The following is a 14,349-nucleotide window of genomic DNA, read 5'->3' as shown; positions in this document are numbered from 1 at the left end:
CACCTGTAAACTGTTGATAGAGTGTTACCTAATTGCAGTTTTATTAAATCAGTTGATCAGAATGGAAACGGGTGCTATAGAAAAGCCCTGAGGGGAAAAAAGAAAAGATAGTATATTATGCAGTGAATAAGGCTTTTGAGAATTTTTTACAGCTATGATAAACAATGAAGTTTAAACTACTTCATTTACCCAGTATTCAATATAAAATCAAGGTTTTTATAGGGCTTTAATCTGGAGGCATTGTTTGATTTATCATTTAACACAAACTTCATATTGTGATATATTGCTGATTCTGACTTAATTTGAGTTCTGCTTAAGGAAGACTGGTTTCTTTTTTCTGAGTTTGTTTTTTTCTTTGTTTATAACAAAATATTAAGAATTTAAGAGTTTGAAGACTTGTTTTTCATTCTATATGTGGAGTATTCTATATATTATTCATTTGCTTTACATAGGTATAGCAAATGTTTTTAGGTGTTACTACATATTTTACTTTTTTCCTATTGAAGCTGTTGCAATTTGAATTCTAATAGCTCTAATGTTTTTCTGGTTTTATTCTGTAAACCTGAAATAAAGAGGAAGGTTATGTGTCTGCCATTCTAAAGAAATAAAATCAGACCAGGTAAGGCAGTGTTAACAGTTCACTGTTCACCAAAGCTTTGTGTGTTCAGCAGAAGATGCATAATTCCTATTTGTGAAAAATGGTTATTCTAGAAAGGAAAAAAATGGAATTTTTGTTTTCAGAAAACTCAAATGCTTATTTCTAGGGCACCAAGCAAGAATGTAATGTTTAAATTATGCTGGCTTTACTTCTCCAAGGCATTTGTTTTTTGTTTGACTGCTAGTGAGTATACATGAAGACACCAGTTTTAACATGTATGTTGACAGCTAACTTATTCTAAATGCAGATAAACTGATAAGTTTTTTCCTGGTCTCTTTAAGCACCAATGAATTTCAGAAATGGACCAGGGTCACACAGTCCTAGAACAATTCTGTATAAACACAGAAAATGAAGATGATCTCTTTCTGAAGTAGTTTAAATTCAAACTGTACAGATAAAAACAACATGAGAACACAGATTATCTGATGAAGAAACTGCCGTATTAGGAGTCTTTTGATATGATAAACCAATTTCACATATTGATGCAAACCTCATAAAATCTCTTTTATCCCACAGTTCTTTTTTTTTTGTTACAGAGCAACTCTTGCAACCTTAACTGTAGTAGTCCCTTGCCTTAAAAAAAATGTGTGCAATGTAATTTACCAGGAGAAGGTAGAAAAACATTTCAAACACCTAATATTTTTTTTTAGTTGTTTGGGGTTTTGTTTTGTTTTGTTTTGTTTTGGGGGTTTTTTTGGCGGGAGGAGGGGGGTGGTGTCCTGTTCTCTTCTGCATCCTATAAGAAAGAACGAAACATGGGGAAAATAATTCTAAAGCTGCCGTTTACTGCAATTACATTTCAGAACATGTTTCTGGCTGACTTAGAAGCTTCAGCAGAGGTATCTATTACAATTAAAATCTCCCTGTAGGTAAGTTATTTCATTTAGGTGAATAAGTGATGCTGTACTAGTTACAGATCAAGGGCTATGACCAATTCATTATACACTGTGATTCTTGCAGAGATTAAAAAAAGCTGTTTCTCTAGGAGATCTCCTGAATAGGTTTCCTGTGCTTCTGTTTTAACTTTGCCGTTGGAGAGCCTTTTCTGGAGCAAAGAGAACAATGCATAGACTGTTATCAAATGCAAAATATGACCATGTGTGAATGTGCAAATAAAGTGAGAAATGTTTGTGGAATGATCGCAGTATTTACCACTCTTTTTTTGTACTGCCAGAGATAACAAATGGGAATAAATGATTTTTCTTTTAGCTGTTGCTGTGAAAAACCAGGGAGCAAATTGCTTAGGGTTGAATGAAGCAGTTTATTATTCTGCTTTACAGAAGAATATACATTTCTCTATTTTCAAGTGATCTTTTGTCTCCTTTTTAATTATCACACTGAGGTAAATTCGTTTTCCTTTTCATGGGGAGATGGGGACAGCATACATTTGTGACTAGTTTTGTGAATAAACTATTCATGTGCAGATTTTTTCCCTGCTCTGTGGTTAAGTATCACTGTTCAGGTTTTCTATTGCTAGCCTGAACTGTACATTACATCTTTCACAACAACATGCTAAATGATTTATTTTGAAAGATCAGAAGCACTGGGTTTGGAAAGAAATCTGAGCCATGACAGAGGCAGTGCTCCCACAGGGGTCTCCCCTTGTTCTGTGGGGCGGGATAAGCAAAGGAAGACCCAGCATGGCTCCACGGGAGTACAGTGTGAGGAAGGAGAACCTGGTGCAACTAAGAAGTACTGGTATTTGAAGGCTACCACCTCTTAATTTGTTTGTGTGTGAGTAGTTTAATTTGATGGATTTGTGCTTTAAGTTCAGAAGTGATGCAAAATTAATTTTAGATGGAACACCATGCCTGTGTACAGAAAAAGCTCACTTACAGAAGTATTACATAGCAGTAATCTGATGCATTTTTCAATAGAGGAATAGAAAATGTTTACTGTTCTTATACTAACTATTTATTAGATTCAGAGGGTTTTTTTAATTCTTTCTAAAAAAAGCCTGAGTGGTACTTTCAGAATCAAGAATTCAGATTTTGTTGCCACTTATTTAGTAAAACTGCTTTAATAGGCAGGTTTCCACATAACAGTCGGGGTGTTACTGCGAATCCTGGGTACACTGTTGCTGGGAATTTTGTTCATTAAACATGTACTTTGTACTGCGCTGTGCTGAACGAGAAAGTGCGGACTCAGTGCCTTGACTAGCTCATCTTCAGTGACTGTAAGAGCGATGGTATTGTAAAATGAACCGACGCGTCAAGCCTGTACTTTCTATAATGTTAAACAGATCAACTATGCTGTCATATGCCAGTTGACTCTACAGCATGCTTTGCTTGAAGCAGCAGCACAAGAAACATGCAAGCAATCCAGCAAGAACTTTGCCAGCTGACTCTTTTACGAGCCTTTCAATGACTTAATATTTTTCTCTGCTTCAGTACAACTTGAAGCCATTAGCAAAACATTTTCAAGCTACTTTGCTGCCATATAGTGTATGACCGTTCTGAAGGTTAATCTGTGACAGCAAAGAGCATCAGAGGAGGAAGTTTTCTGCTTGTGTAATTGCAGTTTCTTTCTTATCCTTTCACAAGAAGCTGCAATTTCAAATCTTAAGTTGTTTTCCTTAGGCAGTGCCTTGCCAGTTTCTTCTGTGTCTGTGTCTCAGCATGGGAAGAAGAAGAACTAGAGCTTGAATTTTCCCTCTCCTGTTTTGAACTGATTCAGTAGTACTTCTGGGTCCATTTCATAATTATGCTACAGGACAGTGTCCCACAGACCTACAGATCGCTCACTGCTTCCTGTGATACACTTATTTGTACTTCTTGAAACAAACATTTAAGTTAGCTTTCTGGTCACTTACCTTATGCCCACTCTGGGCATATGTTATTTTGCAAGATACACAGCAGCGCAAAAGCTGGGTCAACAGCAGTGATGGAAATGTAGGATTTGATCTTGGATGCATGAGCAGGCCAGCAAGATTCCTGACAGTGCTTTGTACCATAATCACATTAGAGATTTTCTAGATACTCCAGATCTGTGGTTAATCATAGCAGTTGCAGGTAACTCCTTCAAAATAGGGTATTTTAGGCTTCAAAGCTGCTAGTGTCGTGATAAAGAAAGGCCAGAGGTGATACCTTCTTTTGCATCTATAAAACAACCTGTTAAGGTTTTCTACCAGTTCAGACTATGAGCACACTCACCTATGCCCAAGGACCTATACAGATGCCTCACCTGTCCTCAGAACTGATTATGGACATAAAGCTCTATAAAAAATAAATTAAAATGAAAATTAGAGCTCCATATTTAAAATGTGTTAACTTCATGATTGGCAGGTATATGCTGTGCACTTTTAAATAATTAGGACTATTTCCTCTCATTAATAGTTGAAAGTTCAGTAAGTCCATGCAGCAGCATAATAAACTCTTCATTGTGCCACTAAATCTGAATCCAAGCTCTCAATTTTAACAGTGAACCAGATTCAGACACCACATCCAAACCCATAAAGTCATATTACCTGGCCTAAACAATTAAATCTGCACAATGAAGCAGTGCGATTTTTTTTCCCTATGTACAATTCGTCCAGCTTCACAAGTCTTTCAGAGGAGAAGAAAGGTTTTCTTGGCGAGAACCTAACACTTGAATTAGTATTTAAATATTTGTACTTAAATACCCAAAAAGGCATTTAAGAGGTCTGGTTGAATAAAAATTATAACAGTTAACATAATAAAACATATTACAGATTTTCTGGTTATTCCTCTGTGTGCCAGGAATGAGTAGGGCACACTTAGGGGTGACATGAATGCTGTCTTTGCTTGACCTCTTTGGTGGAGCTGGATGCTGTTGTCTTTGCAAAGGATGCCAGTAAAGGGATTGTGATTTATACAAATGGATCTTCTAGCAGTTCAGCTGAAATCTTTCTCGTTGAATTTGAAGGTCATTCCTGTGTTTCTCTCCACAAAATGGATTCAGAATTGGGTTAATCAAAATGCTAAGTATCACTAAAATACGAGTATGTGAGCTCTCAGTGAATAATCGCTTATTCTGTGCTTCTGGAGAGCAAAGCTCTCTGTCTGTCTAGAGTTCCTTGATCATCTTCATATTTACCATACTGCAAAGCTTTCTTATTACTGGGTTTCTGGGTTTTTTGCTTTGCCTTGAGCTAACTTTCTTTTCCAGTTGAAAATGTCATTAGAAGTAACAAATGTTTCTTTGTTTTTTTGTGTTTTTTTTTTTCATCCCATACAGTGTGAAAGGAGCAGATGCTGGCAACGTGATCAGACTATTTGTACCAGATATTGGGATGTTCATTGCTAGTCTGACAATATGGCTCATCTGCCGCAACATGTTTCAGAAGCCAGTAACCGAGGATGCAGCACAGTGCAACATGCAATTTGAGAATGAGGAAATGGTATCAAATACGTATTTCTATCTGTATAGCTTTTAGCTAATAGTGAGCTTTGGCATTCCTGTCTGAGATGTGTTCTGAAATGGTTTCATGAGGACTGGGTATGTGAACTTACTTTCAGGAAACTAAACCATAGTTTTTAAAGTGGAAAAGCTACAGTTGTTATTATCTTGAGAAAACAAAGCAGAATATGAAAAGTGGTAGATATACTACTGAGTTTTCCAAATTGTTTTGAGTTAAGAAATTATCATGACAGTCAATCAGAAGTTGTTTCTTCACCAGAGCTTCTGGTTAAGTCTGACAAGGTGGTTTTGCTATGTACATTGCTCAGTTTCTTAGCATCCATATTTCCAAACTTGCTATCCAAGAATAACAGCAGCATCTGAGTGATTATCAGAAATGACTCTTAGGAGAAGGGAAGAGACACTGTGCATGATGTTCATGGAAGGAGTTATCTAAAACTGTGGTCATACTCAGTGAGCTTGAGAGTAATTTTCAGGAATGGCTTAGCTGGAAGGGTTGGTGTGTTTGCTGTGTATTTTACTAGTGGAAAGAAGAATGGCAGAGATACTGAATGCAGAAAAATCCACAGAAAGAGGGAAAGCATTTTATAATTTAAAAAGCCACAGTGGGAATTTAGCCCAGGGTGCAGAGAAGTTTCTACTACTAATCTTAACATGTTTTTTATCAGACTGTCTAGTGTGCCTTGGGTCTCACTTTCTGTCTTCTTTTATGTATGGGTGGAATGTTTTTTTCTTTACTCTTGAAACTCCATTTTTAGGGGAGACAGTGGCAATTTGCTCATTTCAAATAGAAATTGCACTTTGAAGTGGGCAAAGTATTTAGGGGGATTAGCTGCCCGTTTTGGTGCCGCTATTGATAGAAAAAAAAAAGCCTCTCTGCACGTTGCCGTGTTGTCTGGGTTGTGGTATTGCCAGAAGCTGGTCGAGTTTCTAGCACATGAGAGATCACTATCAGGGCTGTGCTTTATACTCAGTTGCAGTTGTAATTCTTATGGGCTGTCCTGGCAGCTGAAGATTGCTGAAGGTTGCAGCTTTTAACTACACATTGGATGATATGTAGGCCTGGGTCTGATGAGCATACGCAAGGTTTTGCTGTGTCTTCTGGAAGTCAGTTTTATCAGCCTTAAATCTGCTTTATTGTTGGAGCTGTGCAAAATGGATTTAGCAGCAGGCTAGAATCTGGGGCTATACACATAAGGGGAGATGTTTGAAGTATTAAGTAGTGTGGCTAATTAGCATGTGTTGTGTTCAGCATGTCTCTTTTAAAAGAGTTGCATTTTACCAAAGTGGGCTCTAACTGACTTCTTTGAAGCCCTTGATCCTCCTGGAAAAAAAGCATGCACGTGCACAAAACGAGAGTAATCTGACAGCAGAAGCTCAGAAGAAAAAAAAAAGGGCATGCTTAGGTTCTTCTGAAACCAGACAACTCTGTTCAGATACGCACTTTTTGTTTTGTTCAGAGGAGAGCCTGAGCCTCTGAAGCCTGAGTCTGGGTCGAAGGGAGCTCAGTCTTGCAGAGTGGATGGGTGCTGGCTTGCAGGCAGGGTTCCATAGTCACGTGCCTGGAATGCAAGGAAAAAACCTGAGCTAACAGACACTGATTACATAGCACAGTGTAGCTTTAAACTAGATTTGTCCTAGACTGGCTACCTCAAGGCAATCCACTCGGGCAACTAAATGGGCCAGGATATTCCACAAAGGAAGAGTATGGGGGAGAAGGAGAAAATTTTGACTGCAAAGAAATATTGATACTGGGCAAATAGAAATCTGTGTAAATATATTTTACTTCTTCACATCAAAACACCGTGAATATTGTTTATGTTCTGTAATCTGTATGTATTACAGAATATTTAGTGGACACAGCAGCAGTGTTTAGGTTGAGTGACACCCAAAACTCTATCACAGACATTTTTTTAAAAGAGGAGTAATAGTTATTGTTGTATGAGGTGATCCCCAATGCTTTAAGGAATTCTGATCTTCAGAGCTGAAATGATGAATCTGCATCAGAATAACCTGCTTGTTTTTTAAAGATGGAGTGAAATGGAAAGTGGAAAATTAAATACCTCTTAAACACGTTTTTCCAAACCTCAGTTTTCTCTTTCTAGGTGTCTGCACATAACATCCTGGAATCATTTCTGCTAGTTAGGAGGAGGCTGCAGAAGCAGAATCTACTAGGAATATGTATTTGGCAGGACTGACTGTAAGGAACCTAATGCATATGCAGAGCATGCAGCTGAATGTCTGAATTTGGGAGAATACTGGCATGATCTAAAATGAGTCCAAACTGTGTGGATTTCACATGATAATTTTCAATTCTTCCTTGTTAGAGTATAGTGGAAAAGGGAAAACTAAGTGATCAGTTCTTTGAATTTTGCATTAGCTGACTGATGCCTGTGGCTGCATGTTGGTGCAGCTCTCTAGAGATGCTTTAACTCCATTGAATTAAAAAACATGAAATGAGTTGCAGCAGTAACTGCCCTACAAACAAATACTTCAGGAGAAGTGTTGAGCTTGGTACTGTGCCTCCAAGGGAAACAGTCCTGGGTTTGTTAGACCAGATTCATAGCCAGTTCCAGAGCTGAAGAGCTTTTGCTGAGTCCCTGCCACCAGTCATCAGAGATTTGTGGTACAAGATTTTTTTAAGGATGCATCAGTTAATTTAAACAGACTCAACAGAGCCATAAGAGAGGTGACTTTTCAGATTGCTACATGTGTAGCCATAGATGGCTGTATAGATCAAGAAATCAGCACTATGACTTCCAGGCAAATGCAGAGGGTTTGTCTTGAAGCTTTACCTTTTTGCATGAAATTATTTACATTGAGTGATTCTCAGACCTCTTTGCTTTGAGGGAGACTGAAATACTATGGAAGTAGGCATAATTAAAAAAGAAAGGTTAATCTATGTACTCCTTCCAAAATTTTATGTATAATAACACCTGTTAAATATTTTTTTAATACTTCTAAAAGTGACCTTTTCAAAGCTCTATGTGAATCCATCATATTTCAACGGCTATATGGGCACGCTGAAAAAATGTCTGGAGTTGATAGCAGTTTGTGATACTCAGTTATGCTGCGCTTCGTCATGGCAGTAGCCTCTAGAAACCAGCTGTGGAGTACAATGGATCAGATTGCTCATGGATTGAGATGCTATTCAAAATAAGAAAAAGTATCAGAATCCAAATTAATGACAACAAGGATTCATTGAAAAAAAAAATGTCCTACCTCATTACACTGCATCCAACTTTAAGGGAAACAGATCTCCATCAGAAATGTGTGTTCTCTAAACAGAACTGGGGCAGGAGGCTATAAGGCAGTGAGACTTTCAATTATTTGTAAGTAACGTTATCCCAGGAATAAGCAAAGAGTGTGGTTTTAATTAACAGTGAGTCATGAAGTAGGAAGGTCTGCCAGATACCAGGCTGCAGTCCAACTCATTACCACCCCTAAATGGTTGCACACTTGGAGAAAACGTGTCTGCAGGCCTTTTTTATTAGGGCTCAGAAAATTTAAAGCAGGTGAATTCAGCTGGAGACAGGCCCAGATTGCAAATGCCGAAAAGCACAATGCCAGTCACAAGGTGTAAAAGGTGGAAGAAAATAAGAAAGAACAGTTAACTCCCAGCTGCAGCTGAAAGTATGACATTTTTGATTTGGTGCAGATGGTGGTTTATATGCCAAAATGTAGATACGGTGTATACAGTCTGATAGGTATTAGAAAGGAAGTAGCTTTTTCTTGAGGCTCTGGATGAATTGCCTAATATTGTAAGTGACGGTGGTGGGGAGGAAAATCCTTCTGAGACTGCACAACTTAAACTTTAGAAGAGGTGTTGATCTTAATTGAAATATACAGTTGTAGTCTTCAATGCAACTTCCTCCCACGGCACTTGATGCCTTGCCCATTTGAGCTTGTTTCTCATCCATGTTCTTCTAGAAAGCAAATGAGACCACTGGGTCTGTACTTCATCCCATAATCTGCGGCAAGCTTGATCCCAGAGCCTCCACCCCTTGTCTTTTCTGTGGAAGGGAGAGATTTGTATGGGAGCTCAAAAAGAAGGAAAGAAAAAAAAAGAAAAAAAGGAAAAAAAAAAAGAGGAAAATGTTTTAAAATAAACTAAAGTTTGGGAAGAATGTGAGGAGACCTTGGCTTGAAGTCAAGATATTGGACTGGAGTCAGGAAGACCAGCATGGTTCTCACTTTGGCCACAAACTTGGTTTGTGTCCTCGAGTCTGTTACTTCATCTGTCTCTCGGCTTTTGTGTCCCTTGGCAAATAGGAGCAGTAAAAATGCTCGGTTACCTAGCTTTGTCTTTCTAAACAGTGACAGGGCTATTTGTCCTACGCCTACATTGGGCACGTAGTACCTCAAGAGCTCTCGTTTGGTCCAGCTGTCCCAGTGTAACTGCAATACATACAGGACAGAATGGATAGGTTCTGAGAGCTATGCAGGTATCCTGCCTTGTCCAAGGACTTCCTAATCTAGAAATTGCACATTTAGACCAGTATCCTCATCCTGAAACTAGTTGGTACCTTCTGGATCAGGACAGTAAGGAAGTAAAGGAATATTCTTTTTTTCCCCATCTCCAATGTAACAATTTATCCTGATCTCTCCTAGTCAAAAACTGGCTTTAATCCTTAAACATGTGGTTTCAAATCCCTTCCAAAAAATGTTGGTTTTAATTATAGCTACTCTGGATAATCTTGTTAAACATGTAATTATCCAGTCCCTTTTAAAACCTCATTAATTTCTTGGCTTCAGTGCCATCATGAAACAAGGACTTCCCCAATTTAATAAGTGCTCTCTGATTTTATTTTAAATTTAACACTCTTTAATTTTATGGAAGGTCCCTTGTATTACATGTTATAAACCAGAATGAGATGGTATAAGGGAAATCAAATGTATTTATTATCTTGCATATTTTTCCTTTTAAAGGTAAGCAATCCCTGTTCTTTTTTTCAGTTTCTTTTGTAATTTTCATTACTTTTTTCTGAACCAGCTATAGTTCTGCAGTATTTTCTTGAGCTACAGGGAATATCAACGTCTCAGCACTTCAGGCAAGGTCTTATTGTTGATTTTAAAAATGGTATTATGACATTCATTGTTAGAGATCGTTGGGTTGGATAATTCCACTAGCATATCACCTACCTGGATGACCTGTGTAATATGCATAATGAGTTCAGCTTAGAGCGCAGGTCTGAGAAAGGTCTGATGTCCCAGTCATAGAATCATAGAGTGGTTTGGGTTGAAAGGGACTTTAAAGATCATCTAGTTTCTGCCATGGGCAGGGACACCTTCCACTAGACCAGGTTGCTCAAAGCCCCATCCAGCCTGGCCTTGAACACTTCCAGGGATGGGGCATCCACGGCTTCTGTGGGCAACCTGGTCCAGTGTTTCACCACCCTTACAATAAAGATTTTCTTCCTAATATCTAATCTAAATCTACCCTCTTTCAGCTTAAAACCATTACCCCTTGTCCTATCCCTACAGGCTCTGCTAGAAAGTCTATTCCCATCTTTCTTATAAGCCCCCTGTAAGTAATGAAGTCCTTGTATTTGCTAGCACCTTGTCATTTTTCTTGCCTTCAGATGCAGAGATGTCCTGTGAGCTGTTTGCACTGGTGTCCATGACCCTGTCTAGATAACCGTTCCAGTTTTCTTTAAGGCTGTGATGAGTATATTTTTCCGGAGATGATTTGTGTTTATCTAAATTTAGTTTTATTTTACCAGTATCAAACATTCACTGATTGATTAGCTCTCACTGATGTGGGAGTCTTTGGCCCTGATTTCTCTAAATACCTTCTTCCCATATGCAATTTTTTCTCCTTCAGTGTTTGCTTCACTTCAGAAAATTCTACAGGTGATAAAGAAGGAAAAAGGACTTCTTAGAGAGGGTTGGAACTTCTTGGCTTCTTTTATCTTCCTGATGACACGTCTTTTATTCATATATTTTCTTCTTATGTCATCTCTGTTTAGCACAGCATTGGCTTAATTTTTCTAACTGGTTATAAATATTTCTTTGGTCTGGACCGGTCCAAACCCAGTTGCTCTTAGTGTGCTTTGAACATCATGTAAGTAGGATTTACTACCTTATTTCTTGGTTTAAAAAGAGTAGGTGAGGCTCCCTTATCGCTTTGCTTGTGATGTTTGTAGTGGTGAAGTTTGCCAGACCTTACCCAGCTGCCTCCCTCAGTAACAATTCTAATGCATCTCATCTTAACAAGGGTCAAAAGTTTACAAGTTACATTAGCTTCTTGTTTTGATGCACATGTCTTTGGATAAGTCTTAACACAAATACATAATTATACTACAGCAGTGCCTCAGCTACATAATGTTACATAAAGCAATACATTATGTATTACCAAACGTTGTTAGCCTGTTCAGCATGAAACTTAGCATCCACCTGTCCTGTTTGGTTAAAAACATGACATGATGAAATTCTTCTTGTGGCAGCTCTTCACTGGGGTTACTGGTTTGCTCTTCTAACAGTCCTCCATTCCAAATTTTGAGATACAGAAGTGTTAATTAGGAGATGAAAATCCTAGAATCCAATTGGCCTTAGACAGTATAAATGATGAATAACAGTACAAGAAGGAATCTCTTGGATCGCAGGATTCAGTCTGCTGCTACTGCAGGCAGCTGTATCACACAATTCCCTCTGGAAGGTAGGAAGCACCATCTTGAAAACAGGGCAATTTTTCTTGATCCCGTTGCTCCTGAAAGGACCCTGTTCTGTAATTTTGCTTTTCTGGTGGTTAGAGAATGTCTAATTTTTATTGTACATGTATTCATAACTGCATTATAACCCATTTAGTTATTCTGCTCTTTTGCTTCAATACACTGTTTCCTTCTCTAGCATTTATTTCTCAGGTATTTTTGGAGGAAACCCCCCCATATTTCTTTAAAGGTTGCTCTTCAAGACAAAAGAAGTCAAGTAATTTTGGATCCTCTTGTAGATTGGATGTCCCATTCTGCTGTTCATCCCAGTAATTTGTGGCTTTTCAGGGTGGTACTGGAGAAGTACCCAAGCCACTTTGGTATGAGCTGAGGCAATACTGCAAATACCACAGCACCATGGTTGGGCTATTTATTGTCCTTAGGAAGATGGATAATGGTACAGTGCATCTGTCTCTTGGTCCAGGAGTTAGTCCATATGGATGCTGTGCTGCTTCACATATCTACGCTAGGTCATTTAGAGTTTCTACTGCATTGTGCCTTGTAGTCATAACCCAGCTCTTCCTATTTCCTTTTTGCTAAAAAACATGTTTAATCATCTGAGGCCAAACCACTGAACTCTGTCTGTGAATTTCCCTCTCTTTTGCATTTGGTTTGTATGCCTGACAGATTTTTGAAGTCAAAATGTGATGCTGTATTTCCATATTGGCCAACTGGGTCTTGTGCTGAAATCACTTGCTGTTTGCTCAGGTGCAATAGTACACTGGGAAGTGAAATAATCTTTGGCCCTCTCACTACAATATCTATTGTATACAGGATTTAATGAGTTGTCTTCCTGTTATCCTGCTTCAGAACTGTGCTTGTCTTTATTAATTTATTTTTCATTTCCTCTAAGTCACTGAATGCCTCTGTCCCTATGTGCTTCCAGTAAATAGCTGATCCCTTTTTGTAACAAATAACTCTCCCACAGGAGATTTTACTGTGGAAGTGTATGTCATTTGTTACTGTCAAACACTGCAAACGCACCGAAAGTTGTTTCTGATGATGCATCCCTGATGTGTAGGCCTTTAACCCAAGCTTTAGCACACTTGAGATCTATCAGTGATGAAACTTTTTATTAAGATCTATAGGACTTAATTTAGGATTTTTCTTTTCAGTGATTCAAGTAATAAAAATTTTACATTATTGTTTAAATTAAAAAATATTTCTATCTCATTTATGTCACACTTACCAAATGACCATTGCAATTGTCTCAACACTTGATTAGCCTAGCTCATTTATCAGGGTCTTCCCCTGAAAGTTACCCAGTTTTCTTTTTCTAGTCTGGCTTGCAGCATGCAGCCCTCCCTCCATGCACACCCCCTACACATGACACGTGTAGAGTGGCGGTCACCTTGGCTTTCTGTAGACCCGTCTGAGCTCCCTTTGAGCACCACATGTATCTCACACAAGAAAGCCTTGCAGAAGGTACTTTTGCTAGGCAGCCCCATTTCTGTAGAGCTCAAGTTCAGTTACATGTGGGCATCGTTTATGTGGAAATTTTAGCATCTAGCCTGTGGCAGAAAAAGCAGGGAAATCTGCTTCTCACATGCTGATACTTTCAGAACAACTGTGGACCTCTTCACTTTGTTGCAGAATTGGAAATTCAATAAATTATTACTTTAGCATAGTTTAATATTGACTGCAGGTTAAAACTACGTTTATAGTTTTATCATTTATATTGCATTAAGGGCTTGCAGTTCCTTCGATGATAAAACAAGTAGCAGTTGAATTTCTTCTCCAGGTTTTGTACTTACAGCTGGGTCTGTCTAAAGAATATTGTATTATTTTAATTATTTTTTCTATATACATTTATGTATGCACATATATATGTGGTGCTCCTAAAGGCAGGTATGTAATGAATTCCTCCTACTTATGTAGCTATTTCATTTCTAATGGTAAAGGTTAAAGACCTTTTTTTTTTTTTTTTTTTTTTGGCGGGGGGGTGCGGGGGCGGAAGAAGGCTTTTAGAGCAAGCTTAAAACTAAGAACTCATTCATGTTATGGGATGTTCCATCTAGATTGACTACACCAGCTTCGGCACTACAGAGGCAATCAAACTAAAGGAAAGTGATAGTAGAGAGAGTCTATTTCTATAGTTCTGCTGGCACAATTGAATCAAATAGCTTATCTCGGATGACTCATGAGCCAAACTGTTCATTAAGTTGTTTTTTTAAATGAAAAGGAAGTTCAGAAAGTTAGGCATAGTAACAGCTTGAACAGACTTATAAAAGGTGTCTAATAAATTGTACCTGTGCTACTCTATCACAGCTAAGGAATAAAAATAGGATCTCTGATTAGAGATAAAGAAATAGTTACAGAAACTGGTAACTTAATTCTGCCAGAGAGAATCATGGTTTTGCAGTAACAGTGTCACCAGGGAGCCATGAGTGTGTGCCTGGGGGCATGCAGACTGCAGGGCAGCATAAAGACAATCCAGGGGACTTTAAAGAAACTGGTGTGGCTGTCAGGAGCAGGTGTTAGAAGACTGTGCTGATGTATGGGATGCTACAGCTAGAGTAGTTCTTGTGAAGATTGATTAAAATTGCCAGGTCAGACCATGCGGTCTACATTGCGACTTGCTCGCTTTTGTCTCCTTGCAAA

The 14,349-nt window shown here is 38.4% G+C and overlaps 1 protein-coding gene across 14 annotated transcripts in view; it reads left to right on the top strand.

Moving 5' to 3' along the window:
* Positions 1–14,349, top strand: part of PIEZO2 (piezo type mechanosensitive ion channel component 2) — a 315,127-nt gene that overhangs the window by 167,603 nt on the left and 133,175 nt on the right. For all 14 annotated transcript variants that reach the window (XM_056332062.1, XM_056332065.1, XM_056332072.1 and 11 more), the window contains exon 5: positions 4,856–5,018. In XM_056332062.1, coding sequence (XP_056188037.1) covers positions 4,856–5,018 — 163 coding nt within the window. The remainder of the gene's footprint in view (positions 1–4,855; positions 5,019–14,349) is intronic.

The sequence above is a fragment of the Falco biarmicus genome, chromosome 3, assembly GCF_023638135.1.
Source record: "Falco biarmicus isolate bFalBia1 chromosome 3, bFalBia1.pri, whole genome shotgun sequence".
NCBI lineage: Eukaryota > Metazoa > Chordata > Aves > Falconiformes > Falconidae > Falco > Falco biarmicus.
The sequence above is the reverse complement of the archived record's forward strand: the minus strand, read 5'-3'. Positions and strand labels throughout refer to the sequence as shown.